The following is a 26,781-nucleotide window of genomic DNA, read 5'->3' on the forward strand; positions in this document are numbered from 1 at the left end:
AAAAACAATTCTCAAAGACATCTGGCAAAATCCATATAGATGGAAAGATACGTTTTCAATCGCCATTTCCAAAAGAAAAATCGGCCGAAAAACGTCAACTTTTACCAAAATGTGCCCCACTGAAGTGGCTTAGCCCAACTCTGTCTCATATATTTCACAGAAGATAAGTGGCCTTCTTTCATGTTAGGTTGGAAGTATTGCATTAAAGAAGCAGCCAATTAAAATATTTACTGTCTTAAGTAAAGACAAAAGACCCACTATCCTGAAGCAGCCATTTGGGTGGATAGAAGACCCGCTATTAGTCTATTTCTATTGATTTTTCGGTAGAGTTAAAGTCGTTGCTTTGGTATCCGGGTCGGGACTCTATGGGTTGGTGTAAATAACATGATAATAATTCAATGGATACCGACGGGTCAACACTTGTAAATACCTTTTGCTAAAGAAAGATTAGTCAATAAGAACGAAACATCTATGTCTTCTACAAAATCTCCATGATTAGTCTAACCCAGAAAAATACCAGGAAGGAAATTCTAAGAGCCCACACCCATCGAAATAGTTGCGTCAATCAGAATGGCAGTGGGCTTTTGAAACTTTCCCCTGTATTTAAAAAAGGTTTTCCTTTTATATTCTTTTAGAGAAAAAAAAGTTGAAAAAAGTCTCATGCTAGATTTAAAAATTACATTCATTAAAAACATTCAAAAATTCCTTGTCCACCCCGCTCACATTCTCTTGAATTGGGGCCCCTGCTCAGAACCAAATTGAAAAATTGTCCTAATCAAAATACTAGGGTTCCAGAAATAGGAAGCTGCTTTCTTGACTTTAGACGCCTCCGGGTTCCAAACTTAGGAAACTACAAACCTGGTTTTGGATCCCAAAGAGTACGGATTAGGGTACCGAAGACCTTATTTTATTAAGAGCCGTAATTCTGTTGGTTTGAACTTATAATTCTTTGTGTTTTCTCATTTTCTTAGGCTCTATTTCATCATTTGTAGTGAGCTCTTTTAGCATAAGTAAATATCTGCTCATTCAAGACTGTCATAGAGCTCTTTACTTTTCCTTGGAAAACCTAAACTTTGCAATCTAATTTCTCTCAAGTTATCGACGTAATTTTCTTATGCGTGAATAGTTGAGACATTTGTAATGATATTCGAAGGTGCAGCAGTAGTCTCTGTACCATGACAATCTAAACAATCAACGACATACCCCTGAATTCCATCAATTTCATTGTTATTTCGTCTGCTTTCAGACCTAGCCCTTTTATTTCCATCTCTTGCAATACCATTTATATTGCCACAAAAATCTATGTAAACTTGCCATATCCTTGACTCCTCCTTAATCTTCTGTGTTATGTTGGAAACTGAAAGGCCACAAGATTGGCCAAGTCCCAGTCCCTGTCGGATCTTCGCTCCAGAAAGGTTAGTCTGAAAGTTTCAATATTTTTGAATACAAATGACACTGACTTTCTCTATTTTGTCTATGATGCCAACTGAAAGACTTAAGCAAATCTAATCGTAAAAACACATCTATTTATGATTTTGAATCACCTTTCTTGAGTCGTCCGTGTTTTAAGTTACTATTGTGACAATTTAACTGTGTACTTATTTACTTACTTACTTGAATTAGGACACAAGCTGCGCATCTCTCTCTGGATCTAGGAGGTGGCATAAGGTTGCATTCCATTGGGTGGAGCCAAATGTCGGTCAGGCAGCTATTCAAGCCCGGAGGAGTACTATCAGTGGCCGTGTTGTCTGAACCTACCTATGGATTCAAGGTCAGATTTAGTAGTGTTCATCCAGGATGGTGACTAATCTCCACACCTTTTTTCTAGCTAGGGAGTGGTTCACGCCAAAGTGCGCAAGAAAAAAAGGAGTTTTCAGGCCTGCAACAAGCATGGCTGAGCCAGGAGATGGTGACGGTGACTGATGGTTTCCAGGTCAGACTTCTTTTCGCAGAGTTGTCTCATTATTTTACTTGGGACTCGGTCTCGTAGATTCAGTCCGGATATGTGCCATATGCGCCTGTGGTCGAACAAATTCAGATCCTGAATTTTTGGACATTTCTATTGACCATATTTCGCATCTGCATAGGAGGACGGAACTAACAAGGCATTCACAGACTAGTTATTTAGTCTCAACACTAATTTCTCTCCTTTTACAGAGCTGTCCATTCAGTTTGAAAAGATCGAGGACGCTACGGATATGCGGGTGCTGGTTTTCTCACTGCATCCACTACCCAGTGTCTATGATTGAACCAAGGTATTTAAATTTGTCGACTATCTCAATCTGGAATTCACCAGTATTAAAGATGAGTAAGATTCATCTTTGGTCCCCACCTTGATTTTTCAATACTGACCTTCAATCCCATGGGAGCAGCTGCTATAGATACCCTCTGGATCATGTCCTACGTTTCTAGGAAAGAACTACCTATCACCAAGATATCGTTCATGCAGAAAAAATCTATGGAGTCTACATCACTCTTGTGAAGTTTACTTCAAAAGGTAAAATTTTTTTTCGTTTTTTGTATTTTTTTTTTCGAAATATCTGCTTATTTTTGCTTCATGATGTTCCACTGGCTGACACTGCTCTCGTTTTTCTCGGCTTTTTTTTCATTTTTTTCTTCTTTGTTTCATTCGTCATGTATAGCCACTGTGGTCTCGGAATGTATTTGTATTCAAACTGGTGACGTTGAATTTTAGGTATACTCTAACTTCAACACAGCCGTGCATAAAATTCCTCAAAATCCACTCCATTACAAAGTTGAAAAGCTCTGGGGATAGGATACGAAATTGTCTCAGAGTGAATTCGATATCAAAGTTACTGTTTTGATCTTCCGGTGCATTTAGTTGCTTACATCGGCCTACCCAAGATACATTTCCTCTTTCAGTTTACTTCGTTAGGCTGTCTATATCAATTTCCATACGTTTAGTTAAGAACATAAGCTGAGTTTAGCGGTTTTGATTGAGTTCTCTAAACTGAGTTTGCTGTTTTGAGCTGACTAGTATAGTTACTTAGTTTTAGTCATGTATAAGATGTATCATGTATTAGGTTGACGGGTTGGAGATTCCTGTGAGGAGTTTTGTGCATTTGTTAAATTGATTTTTCGACATTGAGCTCTTTGTCTCTGGTTTCATTTCTAAGTTTCCTGAGGATAGAATGTCTGTTTCCAGTTTTCCATATTTTGGTGCAGTTTTCGGTGCCTTAATTTGACTGAGGGGGTTTAAAATGTTATGTTCTTTCACTTGAGATTCCTTTGATTGATTTATCAGTCCTACTGAACTAAATAGGTTGATTTTTAGACGTTGCGGTGACTAGATTCATTTCCCAGGTTATGTTTTCGACACTTTCAGTTTGCTACGTTGAGTTGACTAAGTTGATCATTTGACAGAATTATGTGTTTTCCATGATTTATGTTCATTTGTTTGCATAGAGCCTATTGTTAGGGCTTCTTGGGTTAAGTTGTCTACTTTCAGTTTACTGTGTTTAGATTCTTATATAGAGATTATTGTTTTTAGCTATCTATTTTGAGTTCTCTGTTACTATTGAACCCTTAGTAAAAAGACTCAGTGACCAGAATATAAGGAAATAAAATGATTAAAGTGGGTCCGCATATATGCCTGACTAGACCTCCATGCTTAGAGAAATTCATGTATTATTAATATTTCCATGCAAACGACATGAACTTTCAATCAATAAGTGATGTATAGTACATTGTAGAGTCCTTGGAGCCATAGCTCTAAAATATTTAACCATTTTGAATGCTATCCGAAAATTTGGGTCCATTGCCACATGGGATCAATGGCCTATAGGACACAAAAGAGGTGGCTGAATACCCCTGAATTGTACTTGATAATTTGGCATAAAATACGCTTAATCATGTATTCGATTATTTATAACTAACATTTATTAAATCTAACCATTAAATTACCTCTAATGATCTAGATTCGAAAAAGATGAAAATTAATTTTAGATACTTCTATACAAATGCGATCCTGCGCAAAAAGTGCTTAGGACCCACCTGTGATCCCCAGTTACACATGTTATCAAGTTCTACATGGTTCTGACATAACAAGGTGTAGCACGATGTATAATTTATTTAACGTGTTAAATATATTATGCACGGAATGTATTTATCAATTAGTTATCACATTAAATCATTCATTGAACTGAAAGCTGAAATAAAAATATATTTAATTAATTATAGTTGACGCCGATGAAAAACAGTGAATTAATTTAATTAATAAAATAGATTAACTTAATCAAAATCGAATAACAGACAAGCTTTATCAATAGCCTTACCTGAACTTGGACCTTAGAGCCTCCTATGTCACCAGAGGCACCCAGGGCATCTAAGAAGAGCCAGAGCCACCAGTCACCTTCCATGTGCACTGCCACCCAAAAATCTTCCCATTGTGGTTGGATTGTCGTGTGAATGTTGAACTGTTCACATTCATAGGTGCAACGCAGGGTGTTCTTTGGTCAACCTCTCCTGCGACTTCCCTGAAGTTACCATTCCAAGATCTGTCTCAGAATCCTATCGTCCTTCATACAGATAATGTACTGAAGGTATCGCTGCCTTCATTGTCGAATGACATCCACAAAAAAGGGCTGGCCTGAGATAGAACAGACTATCTGATTTGTGACGTGATTTCTCTTGTCAATGTTCAAAATCCTCCGAAGACACTTTGTGTCAAAGGCAAGAATCCTTCTCTCTTCCTCCTGATTTGAATTCCAGCAGTTGCTGCTACAGAGAAGTGTAGAAAGGACATTGCTATTAAATAGCCTTATATTTCATTTCGTAGAATACTTTTGCGATCGCCATACTGGTTTTAGTCGGTTAAAAGTTCTACTGGCTTGTCCAATCAGCTGCATTTTCCGCTCACTTGACCCTGAATCTCCCACTGTGTTGCCAAGGTGCCTGAACTCTAAGGCCTGTTCAATAGCTGACTCTCCAAATTTTATGTCCATGGGAGAATCATTTTACTGCCATGCTCTTAGTCTTCTCGTTGTTAATCTTGAGGCCATGTCGGCCAGCATTTTCACGGACACTACTGAGGAGATTCTTGAATTTGGTCTTATTACTTTCCATTAAGGTAATATCATCAGCAAATTCCAGGTCGTCTAGTTGTTCGGTTTTTCCAATTTGTTTGCCAAGCCCTGTACAATCATGCAGTATGTAGCAGACAGCGAGGACGAAGAGGAAAGGAGAAAGAACACAGCCCCGTTTACGCCATACATGATACGGAAACATCTAGTATTCCCTTTGGGGGTATGAACACAACATTCTGTGTTTTTATATAGTGCAAAAATTAGGGCCACTATTTTGTAAGGAACTCCAAAGTGTCGCAGGGTTTTAAATAATGAATTTAAGTCGTAAAGCCTTTCTCGCAGTCCACGAAAATCAGGTATATTTTTCCGCTAATCATTGCCCTCCTCAATCATCATCCAGAGTGTGTAGATGAGATCCGTACAAGAGCAGTAAGACCAGAAACCGTTTTGTTTGTCCAGCAGATGTTTATCGCAGATGTTTATCGACGACTGTCTGGATGCGCATGAGAACAATTTGTCAGAAGAGTTTACTCGGAATAGATAAGAGACTGATTCCCCTCCAGCTGTCATATTTTATCGTGTCTCCTATGTTAAAAAGCTTGATGAGCGTACGGTTTGTTGAGCGTAAATTTTGAACCATCTGGTACCTTATCAGACTTCCAGATACTACAAAAGCGTAGGCTAGAAATCCATATAGGTATTACTGATGTTCTTAAAACCTCGGCTGTTATTCTGTTCCAGCTGCTTTGTCATTCTTCAGCTTGCAGGCTGTCTGTCAAACTCCTACTTCACAAGGTTTTTTGTTCCCTTCTCAACGCACCGCTCTTTACGCCAAAATTTTTTACTGTTTAATAAAGTAGGATTTAGAGAAAGAGTCAAACTTTAGCGCGTTGAGTCAAAAGAGTCTAAAGAGCGGGGCGTTGAGAAGGGAACAGCCCTTTTCATATACGGAGTAATTTCTGTTCGTTTTAAGCTTTAATGTCGCTCCTTAATTTCAGTTAAAAAAAACTAGCTTTTTTTATTTAATTTCTGAACGTTTTTGAATTAATGCATGTTTGATTTTGGTTCTCCGTACATGAATTATTAAAATGAAATTTGCAAATTAAATCTTTTTTTGGCTAAATGGCTTTTTCTTAGTTTTGATCAGACGATTTTGAGAAATAAGGGGTGGGGAAGGAGGCCTAGTTGCCCTCCAATCTTTCGGTTACTTAAAAAGGCAACTAGAACTTTTAATTTTTAACAAACGTTTTTATTAGTAAAAAATACACGTAACTTAAGAATTAACTTACATAACAAACTTTTATATTATTATTTTTTTATTATGTATATGAGGGGGTTTGTCCCCTCGTTAATGCCTCGCTCTTTACACTAAATCTTAAGTTTTGTCCCAATTCTTTAAGAATGACCCCTGAATCAGAAAGGCCGTAGAATAAATAGTTGAAATTACTAAAAATACTTTAGCATAAAGAGCGAGCTATTTAGGAGGAGAAGAACCCCTCATATGCGTAATAATTTGTGTTCATTTTAAGTTTTAATGCTACTCCTTACTTCCAATTGAAAAAACTTTTTCATGTTTATTTTTTCATTGTTTTTTTTATAGTAATGCTAGAAAATAAAAATCCCCCTGAAAACATCTGTACACTTCCCAATAACCATTACTGTATGTAAACACTGGTCAAAGTTTGTAACTTGCAGCCCCTCCCCCTTGGACTGTGGGGGAGTAATTCATCCCCAAAGACATAGTTATTATGTTTTTCGACTATACGGAACAAAATAGTTATTTCAAAATTTTGATTCGTTGACTTTGGGGAAAATTGAGCGTGGGAGGGGGCCTAGGTGCCCTCCAATTATTTGGTTACTTAAAAAGGGCACTAGAACTTTTCATTTCCGTTGGAATGAGCCCTCTTATGAAATTTTAGGACCTCATGGTCGATACGATGACCCCTGGGGAAAAAAAACAAATAAACACGCACCCCTGATCTGTCTTCTGCCAAAAAATACAAAACTCCACATTTTTGTAGATAGGAGCTTGATATTTTTGCTGTAGGGTTCTCTGATACGGTGAATGCGATGGTGTGATTGTCATTAATATTATATGACTTTTAGGGGGTGTTTCCACCTATTTTCCAAAATAAGGCAAATTTTCTGAGGCTCGTAACTTTTGATGACAAAGACTAAATTTGATGAAACTTATATTTTTAAAATCAGCATGAAAATCCAATTCTTGATGTATTTTTTAGCATCAAAATTCCGTTTCTTAGAGTTTCGTTTCCAATCGAGCCGGGTCGCTCCTTACTACAGTTCGTTACCACGAACTATTTGATAATCCAACTAGCTACTATTTTGTCAAACTGCTTACATTTATGTGAAATTGTAAGTGCGTACGCCTTTGGTAATAGGGCCAAGTTCGAAGCTCATGAAATATTTTCTAAATGGGAAAGCTTTCCCGAAATGTGGTAAAAATTGTATCTTAAATGTATCTTATTTACTAGCTATTCTAAATTAGACGTAGAAAAAAAAATAAGTACCTTTGCCAACCAGAACAGTAGTTTCTTCAGCTCCAAATACATGAATGACTTTGAGTTCACCCCCTTCCAAAGTAACATATAACTCGTATTTTACATCTTCATTCGGTCGATTTGCAAGTGTATGGAATAGAAAAAGGCCTTTGGGGTCTGAAGTCCTAAACTCGAACGAAATGTCTCTTGTATCCCTAAAAGCATTTCAATTGTACAACCAATACCTTCAATTAAAAATGCGTAAACACTGTTTTCATTACTTTTAACAATTCTAATCTTTTGAAACTAAAGTTATTTTTGTAAATGATTTATCTTCAGTAAAGTTTATTAATTGTAGCAACGAATTATCTAGAACTATAGTAACTATAGTTACTATACAGTGGATCTTTCATATTGGAAAGTAGTGATTTTGATATAGAAATCTATAGATCTTGATCAATTACTCTTCAAAAAAATTAAAACAGAGCTTAAAAAATTACTTCTAAAAATACCCAGCCTGGGCACCAGTTGTGGGCATCAAGCCATGGCTAATTGTAGAAAAGGCTAACACAGATAGTCCGATTGAGTGAGAGACAAATCTGGCATAAGCCCTTATTCAGATTGTATAAAAATGATGTCAGTTCATTTGTTAATAGATAAGTCTATCTGTCATCCGTCCATGCGCCATTCCTAGGGCAGAACTAAGGTAGGTAGTCATAGAATACAACTTTTTAAAGACTTTCCAGTTTTTGGAGCGCTTATTTTTGTTAGTAATGTGTGTGAAACTTTCATTCTAAAGTCAAATAACTTTTGGGTTTTCATATATTTAGAGTCTCGACTGTTAACAAACGGAGTAAAAGCTACCTAAGTTAATATTCAATACTCTTTTATCAAGTCATCATCTCCGTATTGGCGGCTAAGAGCCCCATAGAGATAAAACCAAGAGTCTACACCGGACGACAGTAGAAATTTAAAGTGTATAGGCTACTCATTTCTTTGATCTTACATCATATTTGCATATTTTAATGCTTGGGATCTCCCACCATTTACTCAATGTCATAAAATATTAAGACTAATGATATATATGCATAGATTGACCACTGATCTAGTTTAAAATCTATTTTATGAGTCATTGATTTTGATGAATATATTGTTATTTCATAATTTTTTTTCTGTAAAATTTGTCATTTCTTTATTTTTATGACAGACCATGACATCCACTTTTTGATAGCATTAGGACACAAATGGGTCAGTTTCTACCAGCTATAAAAGAAAAAGTGGAAACAGAAGAAATAGTAATGCGATTTATTATTTTTCACTGAGCGGCAGAGGCGGAAAAGAAAAATCCCATTCATAATAAAAAAAAAATCCTAAAATCCCCCTGTCTCTTTCCCAAATTTTAAACCATGTTAATTCATAAGAATTTCAATAATCTTCCGTTGTGAAGGGACTTAATCTTTATTGCAATTCTATCAAGTTAAAAATTTGAAATCAACTGGACAACGATAGTTATTTTAAAAACCATAATTATGGACTGATTGGCACAATTTCCTTCATAAAACTATATCCGTGAAAGGCAAGCGTTAAATCGGTACGTGTTATTTTAATTACAATAAGAACTTTTCTGTTTCTTTTTCTGTGTCTTCGTTATGAAGATCTTGTGGAAAATTGCACATTTTGGTTATGATGTGATATTTGAGGGCATAAGTAATTTCTATCTAAACTCTTCAGAAAGTATCAGATGTTGTCCCTAAGCAATTTTACAAAGCTTGAGAAATATACTAAAATATCCTAAGCAAATAAGCTATTCAGTATCTTGCTTTTGCAACTTACCTTAATTGAAACGATTTTAAAATTTCTGAATTCAATTGTATCAGAGGACTTCCCCTAGAAAACGTAAATGACGACTCTCCTGTAGAATTCGAAAGTTTCAAGTTTTCTTCTCCACTAGAGAACGTTGTCGGTACATCAGCCAATATTTCTGCATTGTTCGAAGAAACGTCTGAAATCACAGAAGAGAAACTAAGGCAACATGTCTTATGTTTCTTTGTTGTTGTCAATGATTTTTAAAGAGGCAAGGAAAAACTAATATTAAATAGCACAAACTTACCTCTAAAAATTCGCAGAGCTATTATTTTGCGTAAAGTTCAAAAGCATAACCTCCGATATCAATAAAGATCCCATATACCATATAAAAGCTCAAAACGTTAGATTGTGTGCGTTCTCCTTTCACACAAAATCAGGTCGTATGCAGTTTTTTTTCGTGGGAGGTGGGTGAGGTTGGGATGGGAGGGGGTTTTGGGGGGATATGTGTTACAAAAAAATCAAAAACGCTTCCAAGATTTGTTAGTATGCATTTTTATTACGTTTTTACGAGTGGGACACATTTCTTTTTTTTCGGGGGGGGGGGGCTGAGTTCCAAAACCCTACCCCCTGGATAACCCTGCCTTGCACAAAATCCACAAAAAAACTCATCAAAAACACTAGTTTTTTTTAAACACTAATTTTAACATTCAAACACTAATTTAAACACTAGTTTTTCTGAAAACACTAATCTGGGGGGGGGAGTTGTTACAAAAATCAAAAACGCACCCAAGATTTGTTTATATGTATTTTTGTTACGCTTTTACGAGTGGGGCAGATTTCTTTTTTTTGGGGGGGGGCTAGGTTCAAAAAACCTACCCCCTGAATACGGCCTTGCATAAAATCCACAAAAAAACTCATCGAAAACACTAGTTTTTTTCGAAACACTAATTATCACGAGTAGTTGCAAGCAGTAAATTACCGATTTAGCACAGAAGCTCCTTTTAAAATTGGAGCTAGCGGCAACAGCTCCCAGCTGGGTCACAGAAACAAACCTTCGAGGTAACTGCTAGTTTGAAACTTACTAGTTTAAAGATTAAACTAACAAAGAGTACGAAAAAGGTGTGTATGTACTATTTCAAGAGTCCCAATTACGTGTTCAGCAATCGTTCATAGAGTACATTTTCCTGTTCAGAAAGAAGTTGAAGTTAATCTTTTTGGTAAAATCAAAATCTATACTTAGCTACAATAATTGTAGTTATCTGAGGCAAAATTATCAAATGTAACGTGTACTTTTTTCCAATACCTGTAAAATTAAAATCTTAACTGTCAAAACTGACAAACAATCTAGCCCTCTCTCAAAAGTAAAGAAAATCAGTAATCACACTCGCCTAGGCTTTCTTAGGTATAGTGCTATGGAAATGTCAAGACAAACTATTGCAATATTAGGTTAAACATCAGTTGTCAAAAGACTCAAAAGCACCTGGGGCTTCCTTAGTTAAAGACAAATAATGAACTGTCATAAGAAACAATATAATTTATTTTTCTGAAATTATTTCTTCTGTTATAATGAACCACTTATCAAAGAAATCTGGAATTCTTATTCATAAGGTATAAAGAGGTAGTGAACCTACTCTTACATGCGTTACTTTTTGTTCATTTTAAGTTTAACTTTAGCATCCCTTCATTTTAGGTTTTATATATTCATCAATGCCAGTATCTGCTATCTTTATGTTTGACGTTACTATTCATTCCAGATTTTGTCCGTTTTAGGTTTCATTTATTCATCCATAGTAATGCAGGTTCCTTTCAAGTTTGAAAAATCAAATAAAAAAACAAGTTTTTTTAAGGCCGTGATTAAGTGAACTTGAAAACATCGAGCTTCAAAATTGAAGTTAGGTTAGCCTTCTGTCTTTTAATTCTCTAGAGACCGTTGGTTGTCAAAACTTCAAATAGCACCAATTATCAAGTCTTGTGAAAGGTTTTGATAAACAGCTTCCTTTGGCGAGATAATTCAGTCGAGACATAGTAATATATTTGGCTGCGTCTTGCAAAGCTTGGACAAACAGTTCGTGGTAGCGAACTGTAGTAAGGAGCGACCCGGTTCAATAGTAACCAAAACTCTAAAAAATGGAATTTTGATGCCAATAGTTACATCAAAAGAATCGCATTTTAATGCTGATTTTAAATATATATAGATTTCATCAAGATTAGTCCTACCGTCAAAAGTTACGAGCCTGAGAAAATTTCCTCATTTTAGAAAATAGGGGGAAATACCCCCTAAAAGTCATGCGATCTTAACGAAAATCACACCATCAGATTCAACGTATCAGAGAACCTTACTGTAGAAGTTTCAAGCCCTTATCGACAAAAATGTGGAATTTCGCATTTTTTGCAAGAAGACAAATCACGCAACCGTGTTTATTTGTTTATTTGTTTTTTCCCAGGGGTGATCGTATCTACTCAGTGGTCCCAGAATGTCGCAAAAGGGCTCATTCTAACGGGAATTAAAAGTTCTAGTGCCCTTTTAAGTGACCAAAAAATTGACCTCCCACGCTCATTTTTCTCCAAAGTCACTGGATCAAAATTCTGAGATAGTCATTTTATTCACCATAGTCGAAAAACCTAATAACTATGTCTTTGGGGACGACTTACTCCCCCGCAGTTCCCGTGGGAGGGGCTGCAAGTTACAAACTTTAACCTGTGATTACATATAGTAATGGTTACTGGGAAGTGTACAGACGTTTTCAGGGGGATTTTTTTGGTTTGGGAAGAGATTTGAGGGGGGTTACGTGGGAGGACCTTTCCATGGAGGAAACTCTCATGGGGGAAGAGACTTTCAATGGAGGGGGCGCAGGATTTTCTAGCATTATTCAAAAAACAATGAGAAAATAAATATGAAAAGTTTTTTCTACTGAAAGTGAGGAGCAGCATTAATACTTAAAACGAACAGAAATTATTACGTATATGAGGGGTTTACCTCCTCGTATTACCTCGCTCTTTACGCTAAATTATTTTTAGTAATTTCAACTATTTACTCTACAGCCTTTGTGGTTCAGGGGTCATTCTTAAGGAATCGGGACAAAATTTAAGCTTTAGTGTAAAGAGCAAGGCATCGACGAGGGGTGAGCCCCCTCATATACGCAATAAAACATACGAATATAGAAGTTCGCTACGTAAGTTAATTCGTAAGTTACGTATATTTTTTACTTACGAAAACGTTAGTAAAAAATTAAAAGTTATAGTTGCCTTTTCATGTAATCAAAAAATTAGAGGGCAACTAGGCCTCCTCTCTCGCTCCTTTTTTCTCAAAATCTTCCAATTATAACTATGAAAAACCCATTTAGCCCAAAAAATTAATATACAAATTTTGTTTTAAATATTTATGCGCGGAGAGTCAAGATAAAAAAAATGCATTAATTTAAAAACGTCCAGAAATTAAACAAAAAAAAAAGTTTTTTTAAATGAAAGTAAGGAGCGACATTAAAACTTAAAACGAACAGAAATTACTCCGTATATGAAAGGGGCTTATCGTCCTCAATGCCTCGCTCTTTACGCTAGAGTTTTTTAAATTTTTAAGAAGTCGAGTTAAGAGAAAGAGTCAAACTTTATCGTAAAGAGCGAGGCGTTGAGGACGAAAAGCCCCTTTCATATACGGAGTAATTTCTGTTCGTTTTAAGTTTTAATGTCGCTCCTTACTTTCATTTAAAAAAACTTGTTTTTTTTTTTTTTAATTACCGACCAAGGGAGAAGAGAAAATTTGCAAAACCACACTATCATTCTCAAGTACAAAATGCCCATGCATATGAAACTGTGACGGTATGCATAGAGTGCATTTTAATTTTTTTTTTTTCCCAGGGATAGGCTATTTAAAATACCTCAGTTGGTTAATTCAAAACTAAACACCGAACTTAGTTGAAAGCTTTCTTCGAGGATTCTTAGAAAACCAAATGTTTCTTACAAATTAAATTAAAAAAAAATGACTGAAAGTAAGGAGTGACATTAAAGCTTAAAACGAACAGAAATTACTTCGTATATGAAAGGGACTGCTTCCTCGTGAACGCCCCGCTCTTTACGCTGAAGTTTTTTAGTGTTTTAAAAAATAGAGTTAAGAGAAAGAGTCAGACTTTAGCGTGAAGAGCGGGGCGTTGATAAGGAAGCAGCCCCTTTCTTATATGAAGTAATTACTGTTCGTTTCATGTTTTAATGTCACTCCTTACTTTCGGTTAAAAACACTTGTTTTTATTTTATTTAATTTCTGAACGTTTTTTAATCAATGCATGTTTTGATTTATGCTCTCTGCAGATGAATAATTAAAACGAAATTTGCATATTTTTTTTTTTTTTAGCTAAATGGCTTTCTCATAGTTTTGATCGAATGATTATGAGAAAAAAAGGAGCGGGGAAAGAAGGTCTAGTTACCCTCCGATTATTTGGTTACCTAAAAAGGCAACTAGAACTTTTAATTTTTTACGAATTTTTTGATTAGTAAAATTATTAGTAAAAATAAATTTTATTAGTTAAAGATATACGTAACTTACAAATTAGCTCACGTAAGGAGTTTCTGTATTCTCATATTTTTATTACATATGTGAGGGGGTTCACCCCCCCCCCCGTCAGTACCTCGCTCTTCACGCTAAAGCTTAAATTTTGTCCCGATTTCTTAAGAATGACCCCTGAATCACAAAAGCCGTAGAATAAATAGTTGAAATTTCTAAAAATACTTTAGCGTAAAGAGCGAGGTATTGGGAGGAGGTAAGCCCCTCATATGCGTAATAACTCTGCTCCTTTTAAGTTTTAATGCTGCTCCTTACTTCCTGTTGAAAAAACTTTGTCATATTTATTTTTTCATTGTTTTTTTTTAAATAATGCTAGAAAATCCTGCGCTCCCTTCATGGAAATTTTCTTCCCCCATGACAAATTCCTCCATGAAAAGTTCCCCCAGCATATCCCTCTCTTCTCAACCCCTGCCCCCAACCAAATGAAAACGCCCTGAAAACGTCTGTACACTTCCCAATAATCATTTCTATATGTAAGCACTGGTCAGTGTTTGTAACTTGTAGCCCCTCCCACGGGGACTGTGGGGGAGTATGTCATCCCAAAAGACATAGTTATGAGAATTTTCGACTACGCTGAATAAAATGGCTATCTCAGAGTTTTGATCCGGTTACTTTGGGAAAATAGTTAGCATGGGACGGGGCCTAGGTGCCCTCAGATTTTTTTTGGTCACTTAAAAAGGGCACTAGAACTTTTCATTTCCGTTAGAATGAGCCCTTTTGCAACATTCTAGGACCACTGGGTCGATTCGATCACCCCTGAAAAAAAAAATAAACACGCATCTGTGATCTGCCTTCTGACAAAAAATACAAAATTCCACATTTTGGTAGATAGGAGCTTGAAACTTCTACAGTAGGGTTCAATGACTTTTAGGGGGTTGTTTCCCCCTATTTTCTAAAATAAAGCAATTTTTTCAGGCTCGTAACTTTTGATGGGTAAAACTAAACTTGATGAAGCTTATATATTTAAAATGAGCATTAAAATGCGATTCATTTGATGTAGTTATTGGTATCAAAATTCCATTTTTTAGAGTTTTGGTAACTATTGAGCCGGGTCGTTCTTTACTACAGTTCGTTACCACGAACTGTTTGATAAAGTTGGAGGACAAACAAAGGTATTTTATTTCAAATGGCAATACAATTAAGTATGTAAATAGAAAGAAGGATAGAATGTAAGGAAAATGAATTTTCCTGTTACCGGTACTAGACGATTAATCTTATAAGTACGGCTCTCGTATTGGAAGCCCCGTGGAACTCTGGGATCAAAGCATCCATGAAGTATCCTTTTAGCTTGGTAAAAATCATATCAGTCCAAAAGCATGGATCGCGGTCTATCTTTTCAATGTAGAAGTCTTTCTGGGTAAAAATCATGAAAAAGCAAGTATCTAGCTGAGCACATTCAAGCTGACATTGTGCTTGGTAAAAGTAGTCGTGGCCTCGTTTGAGGTTGACCAGTCCATTCTTTCCAACTTCCATGCAACAGTCCGCCTTAGCCTCTTTTCGATTCTTTATCCACTCGCCTATCCCCAAATTTTTCGCAATTTCGCAGTTGCATACCTCGCTTTGATTTAATTTTCCCCATGATTTCAGCTTTGTGTGCACAACTTTACGGAAGGCTCCTGACTATTTCTCATTTCTAGGTTTCTTCATTGCATTGAAATAATTTATGAAAATTTCACACTCTATTAACAAGCAGCTGATTATACCAGCTTGTCATTTTGGTCTCTAGAGGGTAATATCGGCGATCTGAAACGATTCTTTCTGGCAACCGACTTGTACAAATTTCAGGTAGCTAAAAAGATTCTATGGGACTGTTAGAAAACAGGAAAATACATCGAAAAATGGTTCCAATCATCTTACAGGTTATTGTCCTCTGCTCATGATAGTACCGATTTTGTTCCAAAAGCAATATCCTTCATAGAGTACACTTGTGAGAAAAACCTAGACATTTTCTAAGATTTCTAAGCAATTCGAGGAAATAGAGCAAAATCCTTTAAAACATTTTGTAGCATCTTCAAAAAGCTATGGCCTGACATTAAAAGCGGCATCTTCCGCCAATGAATACTTGAGTACTTTTTAAATATAAATTTGCAATTTAACATGGGATTTTCAAGCTCCATCAGTTCACTTAATCACGGCCTTAACTGAAAGTAAGGAACGACATTAAAACTTAAAACGATCAGAAACTACTCCGTATGTAAAAGGAGCAGTTCCCTCCTCAAAGCCCCGCTCTTTGCGCTAAAGTGTGACTTTTTCTCTTAAATCTACTTTTAAAATAGTGAAAACTTTAGCGTAAAGAGCGGAGCGTAGAGGATGGAACAGCCCCTTTCATATGCGGATTAATTTCTCTTCGTTTTGAGTTTTAATGTTGCTCCTTGCTTTCAATTAAAAAACTTGTTTCTTTATATTTAATTTCTGTACGTTTTTCAATTAACGCATGATTTCATTTTGGCTCTCCGCACATGAATACTTAGAACGAAATTTGCATTTTTTTTGGCTAAATGGCTTTTTCTTAGTTTTGATCGGACGATTTTGAGAAAAAAGGAATGGGGGACGGGGCCTAAATGCCCTTCAATCTTTTGGTTACTTAAAAAGGGCACTAGAACGTTTAATTTCTGTTAGAATGAGCCCTTTCGCAAATTTCTAGGACCACTGGGTCGATACGATCACCCCTGGGGAAAAGAAAAAAAAAACAAACAAATAAACACGCACCCGTGATCGGTCTTCTGGCAAAAAAATACGAAATTCCACATTTTTTTAGATAGGAGCTTGAAACTTCTACAAAAAGGTTCTCTGATACGCTGAATCTGATTTTCGTTAGGATTGTATGACTTTTAGGGAGTGTTACCCCCTATTTTCCAAAATAAGGCAAATTTTCTCAGGCTCGTAACTTTTGATAAGTCTAAATTTGATGAAACTTATATATTTTAAATCAGCATAAAAATCCGATTCCTTTGATGTATCCATTAGCATTAAAATAAAATTTTTAAAAGTTTCGTTTACTTTTGAACCAGATCGCTCCTTACTACAGTTCGTTACCGCAAACTGTTTGATTATTACGTAGCTTTGTTTCAGCTCGTTTTAGCGAGCTGAATGTGGCACTTTGCCACTTTTGAAAAAAAAATGGAAAACTTTTCTTAAATTAACGCATATCAAGAACAAACACAGTGGAACATTTAAAGAGAAAGCTTGACAGCAACAGATTTAACTATGTTTGCGATTCCATAATAAATATTCTTCGGTCTTTTCAGAACATGTAGCACTTCTATAGTAGACTCCTTTTCCCCTGGATTTGCCTAAAGACGCTAAATAACATGAAATATTGCCATCTTAAGGCGACCGTACCTTCGTTGGTTGACAAACACAAGTAATAAAGAAAAACTAAAATAAACAAATTTTCAAGAATTTTTCTCATTTTCCGTAGTCAAGAAAATTATGGTAATAAAAATCGTACCGACGAGGATCAAGTTGGTAACGTTTCGAAAGGTACGAAATTGCTTAAGTCTTAATATTTAAAAAAAGAGCTGGTGATCTCGTGGTAGATTTAAGAGCTCATTTCCAATGTTGTCACATAAGAGATGTCTAGATAACTGCAACAGCTTTTCTATTAGAAATGTACCAAGTTTACGTGTAAAGGTTGATATAATAAGTCGTAATAAAATAGAAAATCCGAATAAGATTTTACGTACCTAGAATGATTTTTTTACGCGTGTTTGAGCGCACCTAAGATTGTGTGCAATCTTTGGGGCTAGAGTTTGGCAACAGTGAAATCACACGAGGTTGGGTTTAAAGTTTAGTCGAAAATATTTGCAAAGGCTTGTTTTCATTTTAACAAGAGAATTCAAAAAGATCATTATTTAAGGGTACTGTTATTTTACTTTCCTTTTTATAAGCTATTATACTTACTTTACTATTCTACCAATTCAGTACTAAAACTGGTAACTAAATGAAAGAATTGTTCTCCAAATCAGTTTCACCACCTTCTCACATGCAGACTTTGGAATATAGATTAGAATTTGCGTCTGGTTTGCAACAAACCATGTCATTCTTTAATTCAGACAATTAAATTTATGCATGAATCAAAGTGAGATCTATTTCCCTTAAACCATCAGCTGTGAAAATAAATGACCATCATCTTAACCTGCTTTAACTAGGGAAGGGCCACCACTACATAAGTCCTTTTCTGGTGATGTTGTTCATCAACATTGTTGATCAACAATCTTTTAAGCCGAGACATTGTTGATCAACAACCATGCTCTAGCGACCAACAAAGGTTTTGTTAATCAGCTACAGCTACTGTTACTAACACATTGCTACAGCATCAGGCTGCCTGAGGTCATCACAGCTAATTATGCTCCTCCTCAATACCAATCTATTCAAAGCCTCCATTCTTTACACCCTCCCAAAAAGTTTCAATTTCCATTAAATCCTTCCTTACGAGCCTCTCCTACCCCATTTGGGGCTGATCTGCTTTTGTCTGACTCAAGATGTTGACCAAAAAGGACGATCTTTGGCAATCTGTCATCCTTCATCCACAAAACATGTCCTAGCCATCTCAATCTTTCTTACATCACAGCCTGAATAGCAAGATTAAACCACATTTTTCGTACAGCTTACTGTTTGATATACGGTTAGTCAGACGGGTACCAAAAAGAAACTGTAGACCATTCCTCTGGAGAACGTGTCATACGTCCCCCTCCGTCTTTCAGGGCCCTCAAGAATAAAAACCGTACTTGACCATTGTCATCACTGTAGCTTCAAATATTCTAATTTTGGTTCGCAGACTTATCTTCCTAACTTTTTTCAACTGCGAAAAAACACCCTGGGCCTTAACTAATCTGCTTTTAACATCTTCACGGCACCCGCTGTCTTTACTAATAATACTACCTAGGTAAGGGAAGCAGTCCACTCTATTGATCTTCTCGTTGCTCAACACCTCCCTTCACCTTCACTTATTCTTACTCTTAGCGAGTTTGTCTTGTTAACACTAATTTTCAAACTTATTCTTCCACCCTAATCTCTCAAAATATTTAAATTTCAATCGTTTTGCTTATTTTTTTGTCTAGGATGCTTAAATTATCAGCATAATATAAGTCTAGGAGAATTCAACTTTCGAAATTGATTCCATATTCTCTCATTACCTTTGTTGTGCTCCTTAAGATATAGTGCATCAAAATGATCCATATAAATGGAGACAGGATACAAACCTGCTTAATTCATGATTTAGTATAAAAACCTCATTTCCAACCTTAACTGCACAGAGGTTACTTACTCATAATCTATAAAACTGAGCACCAAAGGGGTCTCATGACTAAGGCAATTCTTAGTTATTATTTTAAGACTGAAAATTTGGTTGACAAATCTTCTCCCCTTCATAAAATAGCTGTTCATCTCTTAAAACTTTATATACAGCATCTCTAAGTCTAAAAAGTGTCATCATACTAAGTAATCTGTTTGCTACATAAACCCAGCTAATGCATCTATAATTAGCACACTTACTCTTATCACCCTTCTTATTGAAGGGTTTTCCTAAAATAATTTATCTTAACTTCATAACCACCATATTTAAAAAACTCATTTAGCACACTATCAGTACTGGGTCTCATTTTTTTAATTCTTTTAGTAGCTTACTATCACTAATTCTTCCTCACAAAATAAATATTCCTTGACGTCCAAAGTGTCACAAAATTTTTATTCTTACCGATATTTTTTCCTGTAACTCTATTACGGTTTAGCATATTCTCAAAATATTCTTCCCATCTCTCTTTTACTCTTTTCGTAACACCAATTGTGGGCTCTTTCCCATCTTTAGCTGGGACAAGTCTATATTGACTATACCCTCGCAATTTATTAACATGGCAGTACAATATTTGACTATTATGCTCTCTGGCTGCATCTTCCAGATCTTCAGCAATTTTATCACTGCCTCCACTTCACACCTTTTTAGTTCATATTTTAATACTTTCTTCACTTTCTTTACATTCCTCTTATTTCCTTATCATATATCACTGTCATATTCTTGTACCAGCCACTCCTCGTCTCTGTGAGGAATGTCAGTGAAAGCACTTTCACTGACATTCCTAGTTGCGTTTCCAACTTTCTTCCCTTGGACACCATTAGCGAATTCTTAAACTATTTTCCTAAAATTCTTCCATCCATCTTCCTCGATGTAAAATTTTAGACTCTACAAATTAGTATACAACTGTTCCTAGAAATTTTCTCTCGAAGTCTCCTGTTGTCCACCAACATCACAGCTTCTCGGAAGGTAGTTACTCTTCCGAAGTTTTAAATTTAGATTAACCCTAGAAACTAGTAAATGGTTATCTTTACTCTTCACATGAATTCCAGTACTTTTATATACCCTTAAATCTAGTATTGATGCTGCCAGTCTTTGGTATACAATAACATAATTAATAATATTAGCTGTTTTACCATCACATGAATACCATATTAACTTATTGACTATTTTATGACCAAATGCTGCATTTTGTTATAACCAGATCGTTATACCTACAAAATTGCAGCAGTCTGTAACCATTATGTATTTTCTTTTTCCAAACCAACCTAGGCTAGGATGCCATCTATCCCTATTTCTACCGACCTGGGCATTAAAGTCTCCTAATAAAAATACCATGTTTCTACCTAGAACTCTGTCTATTTGTTCCTGTGGCTGTGATTAGAATTTATCTGAGTCACTACTGGCTCTTTCAGTCTGTTTTACAGGGGGGTACAGTACTATGATTGATACCCTGAATTTTTAGTCTTAAAATGAGAAACTAGAATTCTTGTATTAATACTTTTCCAACCTAAACAAGACTTAGTTGATCCTTTATCCGTCATGAGCCCTAATCCCTGCCTATGCATCCTTCTTGCCTGAGTATATAAATTCTATATCACCTTATTTCATGTTTCCTAAACATGGGATACGAGTTTCTGAGACCCCTAATCAGTCGAGTTCGAAACATCTGAATTTATCAGTCAAACTGTCCATACGACAGTTGTTTTTACATTGTAATACTCCAAGTTACAATTTTCATATTTTTAAAATTTTTGAATTTATTATGGCTTCAGAAAAAATAATGGTCCCAGAACCAGTGCAGGACGGGGATGTTAATATCTTATCAAGTCTGCACGAAGCGCTAAGCGATTTTATCCACTGAATGATTTTCTTTATTGTTTGAAATATATCAAATCTTACCTTAAAAAGATACTTGGTCATAGGTAAGTCAAGAGCTAACAATGTATTAACAGGATGGTAAGACAACCTTGTTGATTAAGTTACTTGCAAATCGAGGACATTCACGAACAATACAAGATGATAGGGAATATAGGAATATCGCTATTGATGTTAAAAGTAAATAGCACCATCTAGTATTGTCTAGTGTTAATTAATTTATGAAAGCCACCTATTTTTCTGGGTAGTTACAATGCTTAGAGATTCGTGGATGAGAATTTAAAGGTAAATTTTCAATAGCAGTTGTATATGAAACTAGACAGTTCGGAATTCAAAAATATAGAAACTGCACAATTTTAGGAGCATAATTTATGAAGTAATAGAGGATACATTAGAGAGGAAAGTTAAAACTCAGTTAAGAAAACTATCAAAATGATTTAGGCCCAAGCTTGTTAGAAGAGAGAGGGGGTTTCTACAAGAAACTACTGAATGATAGATCTTACGAGAGTTAGAAGAAATTACGAAAAGTAGAGAAGGCATTAAAGTATAATTTAAGGAGACATGAAATGAAGGCCTTTGGTAAATTACCAAACATCTGGATGATGCAGCCAAAAGGCGTAAAGGTAAGGTTTTGTATTGCCATTAAGCTCTGAAAATGATAAAAAAAAAAATCACAAATCTAGGAAGTGAAGAGATTTTTACTTTGTAAAAAAGGATTAGAGGCAGTACTAAGAGGATTAAAAAATAATAAGCCCTATGGTGCTGATAGTGGGGTAAGTAAATTTCCAAAAATCCCGTACATACAAAACTAGAAGAAAAATTGCTGAGGATTATAAACATGATTTTTGAAAAGGGGAAATTCCTGGTGTTTTTAGGAAACCGAAAGTTCTTTATAAGGATGGTGATAAGAATGAATGAGGTAATTGTAGAGGCATTAGCTTGATTTCTGCAAGAAGCAATTACTTAGCATAACGATATTTACAAGACTAAAAGATGATATAGATAAATTTCCAAGACAAGAAGAGTTGGGTTTTCTCTGTTGCCCTCTAACCTCCCATTTCAGGGAGAACTTATTTTGACCAAGCGTGCATTATGGGTGCTGTTAAAGCGATAAACTTCCATCCTTATTCGAAAGTTACAGATTTTGACAGAAAACACCAGTTTTTAAATATTAAAGCATTGTAATAAGAAACTAAACTTTCGTGTTAAGAGCGCTTGATGAGGCGGCAGCCTCCCTTAAATTTACAAAATTTTATTTTATTCTGTAGAACACATGCACCTAAATAAGCCATTATCGTCAAAGTTCATTATGTGCTTTGACAATATATATTTCTCTTCTGAATTTAACGTAAAGAACGTTCAATAAAGTACTGTCCAACGTAGGCGAAAAGAGCAAGGGGTTGTGAGGAGCGGCACCCGTAACCATTATTTCTGCTCATTTTAGAGTAAAATAAATCCAATTTATAGTTACTAATACTAGTTAAAAGAATTTCCAGAGCCATTTTTCCAAGGACTCCTGCAGGAAAACGGGGCCAGGATCAGGCATTTGCCCTTCTCCCTCAAAGACTCAAAATATAAAGAATAACAAAATTGTACGATATTTGCAAAGTCAAATACTGTTCCTTTTAAGCTCCTTTATTAACTCCACCCTTTCCCCTTCCTGAAAAATGCTATGCTGGTGATAATACGCTTTTCTTCTTTTCATTATTTTTCACATACAAAGCTTTTCCTTAAAGGCTTTTAAACAAAGACTTACAGGATATGCTTGACCTCGAACATGATTCGTTGCATCGTGATTCGGTTTGGAAACGATTTCCGTTCCCTTCGCATCCTCCATAAATAAACTGGCGGCAGCTTTGACTCTGAGCATTGTAATAATACTGAAGGATGGTATATTGGCATGGTCCTGGATCCGGTGGTAGAATGCAAGGGTTAGAATGACCTAGAAAAAATATGATTTGAGGGGAGCATAATACTATGGACTATTTGACAGCTTTTAGGGTGCCGTATTTGAACACCGCTGTCAAAGGAAAACAATAAAAAGCAGCTGAAATAGGATCCACACAGGCTTTTGAGGTAATTTGCCATTAACTATGCCTCTCAAGTAAAGGTCTTTCAGTATGGTTTTCAGTATGCCTAAAACATTGGTTTTTTAACTGTTTTCTTTCGAGGTTTCATCAAGCAATCTACCTTACCCCAGAAAAAACACTGTAATTATATTTATGATGTATACAGAATAGTTGATTGTTATTTTATATGTATCGTTTTTTAAGCAAAAGCTTGATTTTCTCAAAATTTGAAAGGAATCTGTTTAAAAGGAAGAAAGTGTGGAAAGAAATTTATCGCCCGTCATATTAATTTTTATTAATTCTTTTCATTGTTAATATTGCCTAATGACAGTGGACAGGGGGCAAATTTTTGTAAAATATGGTATAGATATTCTAAATTATAACTGACCTCGAAAATTACCAAACATTTATTTGACATTAAGGAGTTAGGACATATGAAGGAGTTCATTCTTCTTTAAAACCAATTTCTAGATTTTTTTTTTTTATTGCTAAAAAAAATAGATTTTTTTCATAATTAATGAAAGTGAATTTGTTTGCATAATTGATGAAAATGAAAATTTTGTAATCAAACTTTTTTCTTGTTTATATACATAAAATGGGAGATGCTGGGGCAACTGACGCGAGTGATTGAGGAAATCTCAAGGGTGGTCGGAAAGAGAAAAATATTTGTCCAAAATTTTTGCAATTTATGGCATATTACTTCAAAGAGAGATTGGTAGACTTTATTAATAATATTAAATAAAAAAACAAGTCTTTTCAACTAAAAGTTGAAAACGAACAGAAAACGAACAACTGAAAACTGAAAACGAAACTTTTCAACTGAAAACGAACAGCAGTTATTCTGTATATAAAAGGGGTTGTCCCCTCCTAAACGCCCCACTCTTGACGCTAAAGTTTGACTCTTTCTCACAACTCTACTGTTTAAAACGATAAAAAACTTTAGCGCAGAGAGATAGGCGTCGAGGAGGGGATAGCCTCTTGTTCCCTCCTCGCCCCTTACTTTCAGTTGAAAAAAATGTATTTTTTGTCCTTTTTACTTAATTTCTGAACGTTTTTGAATTAATGCATCTATCAATTTTGGCTCACCGTACATGAATAATTAAAACAAAATTTGCATATTAATTTTTTTTTGCCAAATGGCTTTCGGTTTTCGATAGATCGGACGATTTTGATACAAAAAAGGGATGGAGGAGGAGTCCTAGTTGCCTTCCAATATTTGATTACTTAATAAGGCAACTAGAACTTTTTATGTTTTACGAACATTTCTATTAGTAATAAATATGCGTAACTTACGAATTAACTTACGTAACGAACTTCTATATTTGTATATTTTTATTAAATATATGAGGGGGTTCGCCCCCTCGTCAATACCTTACTCTTTACAGTAAAGCTTGAATTTTTTCGAAATTCTTTAAGAATAGCCCCTGAATCACAAAGGCTGTATGTAGAATAAATAGTTGAAATTACTGAAAATACTTTGGGGAAAGAGTGAGAAATTAAGGAGGAGACGAACCCGCTTGTATACGTAATAATATGTGTTCGTTTTAAGTTTTAATTCTGCTCCTTACTTCCAGTTGAAAATACTTTTTACTTATTTATTTTTTCACTTTGTTTCGTTTAAATAATACTTGAAAATCCTGCACCCCTTCATGGAAATTCTCTTCGCTTATGATAAATTCCTCCATGAAAAGATCCACCCACGTGATCCCCTCCCCCTACTGCGAAAAAGTCCCCCTGAAAACGTCTGTACACTTCCCAATAACCATTGCTATATGTAAACAATTGTCAAAGTATGTAAATTGCAGCTCCTCTTCCGGGGACTGCGGGGGATTAAGTCGTCCCCAAAAATTTAGTTGTTAAGATTTTTTGACTATGCTAAACAAGATCTCAAAATTTTCATCTGGTGACTTTGGGAAAAAACTGAGTGTGGGAGGGGGCCTAGGTGCCCTCTAATTTTTGATCACTTAAATAGGCACTAAAACTTTTAATTTCCGCCAGAAAAAGCCTTTTCGTGACATTCTAGGACCACTGGGTCAATACGATCACCCCTGAGAAAAAAAAAACAAACAAATAAACACGCATCCGTGATCTATCTTCTGGCAAAAAAAATACAAAGTTCAACATTTTTGTAGATGGGATCTTGAAATTTTTACAGTAGGGTTCTCCGATGCGCTGAATATGATGATCTGATTTTCGTTAAGATTCTATGACTTTTAGGGGGTGTTTTCTCCTATTTTCTAAAATAAGGCAAATTTTTCTCAGGCTCTTTAGTTTTGATGGGTAAGACTAAACTTGATGAAACTTATATATTTAAAATTAGCCTAAAATGCGATCCTTTTGATGTAACTAGTGGTATCAAAATTTCGTTTTTTAGAGTTTCAGCTACTATTGAGCCGGGTAGCTCCTTACTATAGATAGTTACCACGAACTGTTTGATGCCCTAGTTCTTTTTATAAAACATACGAACAACATTTTTACAATTTTAATACAGTTTTGTAATGTACTGAAAAGTATTTTTTTACCATAAAATCTGGTATTTTTGATACATATGCAAACGTTCTAACGCTGACCATGTTTATTCAGTTGCGAAAAATATAATGAATTGGTTGTGCAATGTAGAACGGAAAATTCTTGCAAGGATTTCCTTGTGTCGAAACCTTACATAATCCGGAATTGTATTAGTAGTTTTGCTCTCTTGCCTTAATTGTCAACATTTTCTATGAAAGAGAGCTTCCGATATACATATAAGGATAACGAATCAGTTGAAACTAATGCTTTAAATTGTCAACATTATACGAATAATCCAAAATTTCTAAGCGATTTAACGCACCAAATTTTCCGTAAATATGAAACTGTTCCTTTAGTCAACAATTTCAAATGGAATTTTCAATCCTTAAAAAAAAGAAAAAAAATACAAAGCAAATTTCAAAAATATGATTAGGTAGATGGGTAAACTCACTTCTCAGCTATTGAGCAATAGAAAAATTGTCGTCTTTTTAAAACAAAGGTCTGCAGAAAAAAATATAGCAAAAACTTGCGCAGAGAACTAAAATTGTAACTAAATTTTAACTTCAGGCTTGGCTAAACACAATTCCTTAAAAAGATACTATAATAGCCTACCCAAATCTACGCTGTCCAGTCCTGGGTGTAAACATGTCAAAATGTCTTGAGGATACAGGTTTATTAAAACAACCGGTAATCTGGTTTTCTTGGGCTCATATGTGTGCTTGAGGACACGCAAGGAGGAATTTATTTCAGAGGGGAGGGGCTACTGTTTTAAAAAATAACAACAAGAAAATAGACAGATCAACCAGAAAATACAAAAAATTATTTATTGATAGTATCACCAGGTTTCAAAGCCCCTGGATCTCTCATACCCATTAACAACAACACTAATAGAGCATTAGAAACATCTTTTGAATTTTTCTTCATTTTTTGTGTTTTTTCTCTTCATTTTTTAATATGGCCTCCTTTTCACTCAGTAGTACCAACATTATTGAATTCCAAAACTAATCACTGAATTTATGTATCACAATAAACGTAAACACAAACAGATTTAACACTTTTACTGTCTTAATTAGTCCTTAAATTTGAGCTGTAATAAACTAAAAAGATTCAATTTTGAGACATTTGACAG

At 35.3% G+C, this 26,781-nt stretch overlaps 1 protein-coding gene across 1 annotated transcript in view; it reads right to left on the reverse strand.

Annotated features, from left to right (window-relative positions):
• Nucleotides 1–26,781, reverse strand: part of LOC136032593 (axotactin-like) — a 249,502-nt gene that overhangs the window by 208,687 nt on the left and 14,034 nt on the right. The window contains exons 3-5 of the mRNA XM_065712861.1: nucleotides 22,832–23,017; nucleotides 9,377–9,545; nucleotides 7,574–7,758 (exon numbers count right to left, since the gene is read on the reverse strand). Of these exons, the coding sequence (XP_065568933.1) occupies nucleotides 7,574–7,758; nucleotides 9,377–9,545; nucleotides 22,832–23,017 (540 nt within the window). The remainder of the gene's footprint in view (nucleotides 1–7,573; nucleotides 7,759–9,376; nucleotides 9,546–22,831; nucleotides 23,018–26,781) is intronic.

The sequence above is a fragment of the Artemia franciscana genome, chromosome 11 (genome assembly GCF_032884065.1).
Source record: "Artemia franciscana chromosome 11, ASM3288406v1, whole genome shotgun sequence".
NCBI lineage: Eukaryota > Metazoa > Arthropoda > Branchiopoda > Anostraca > Artemiidae > Artemia > Artemia franciscana.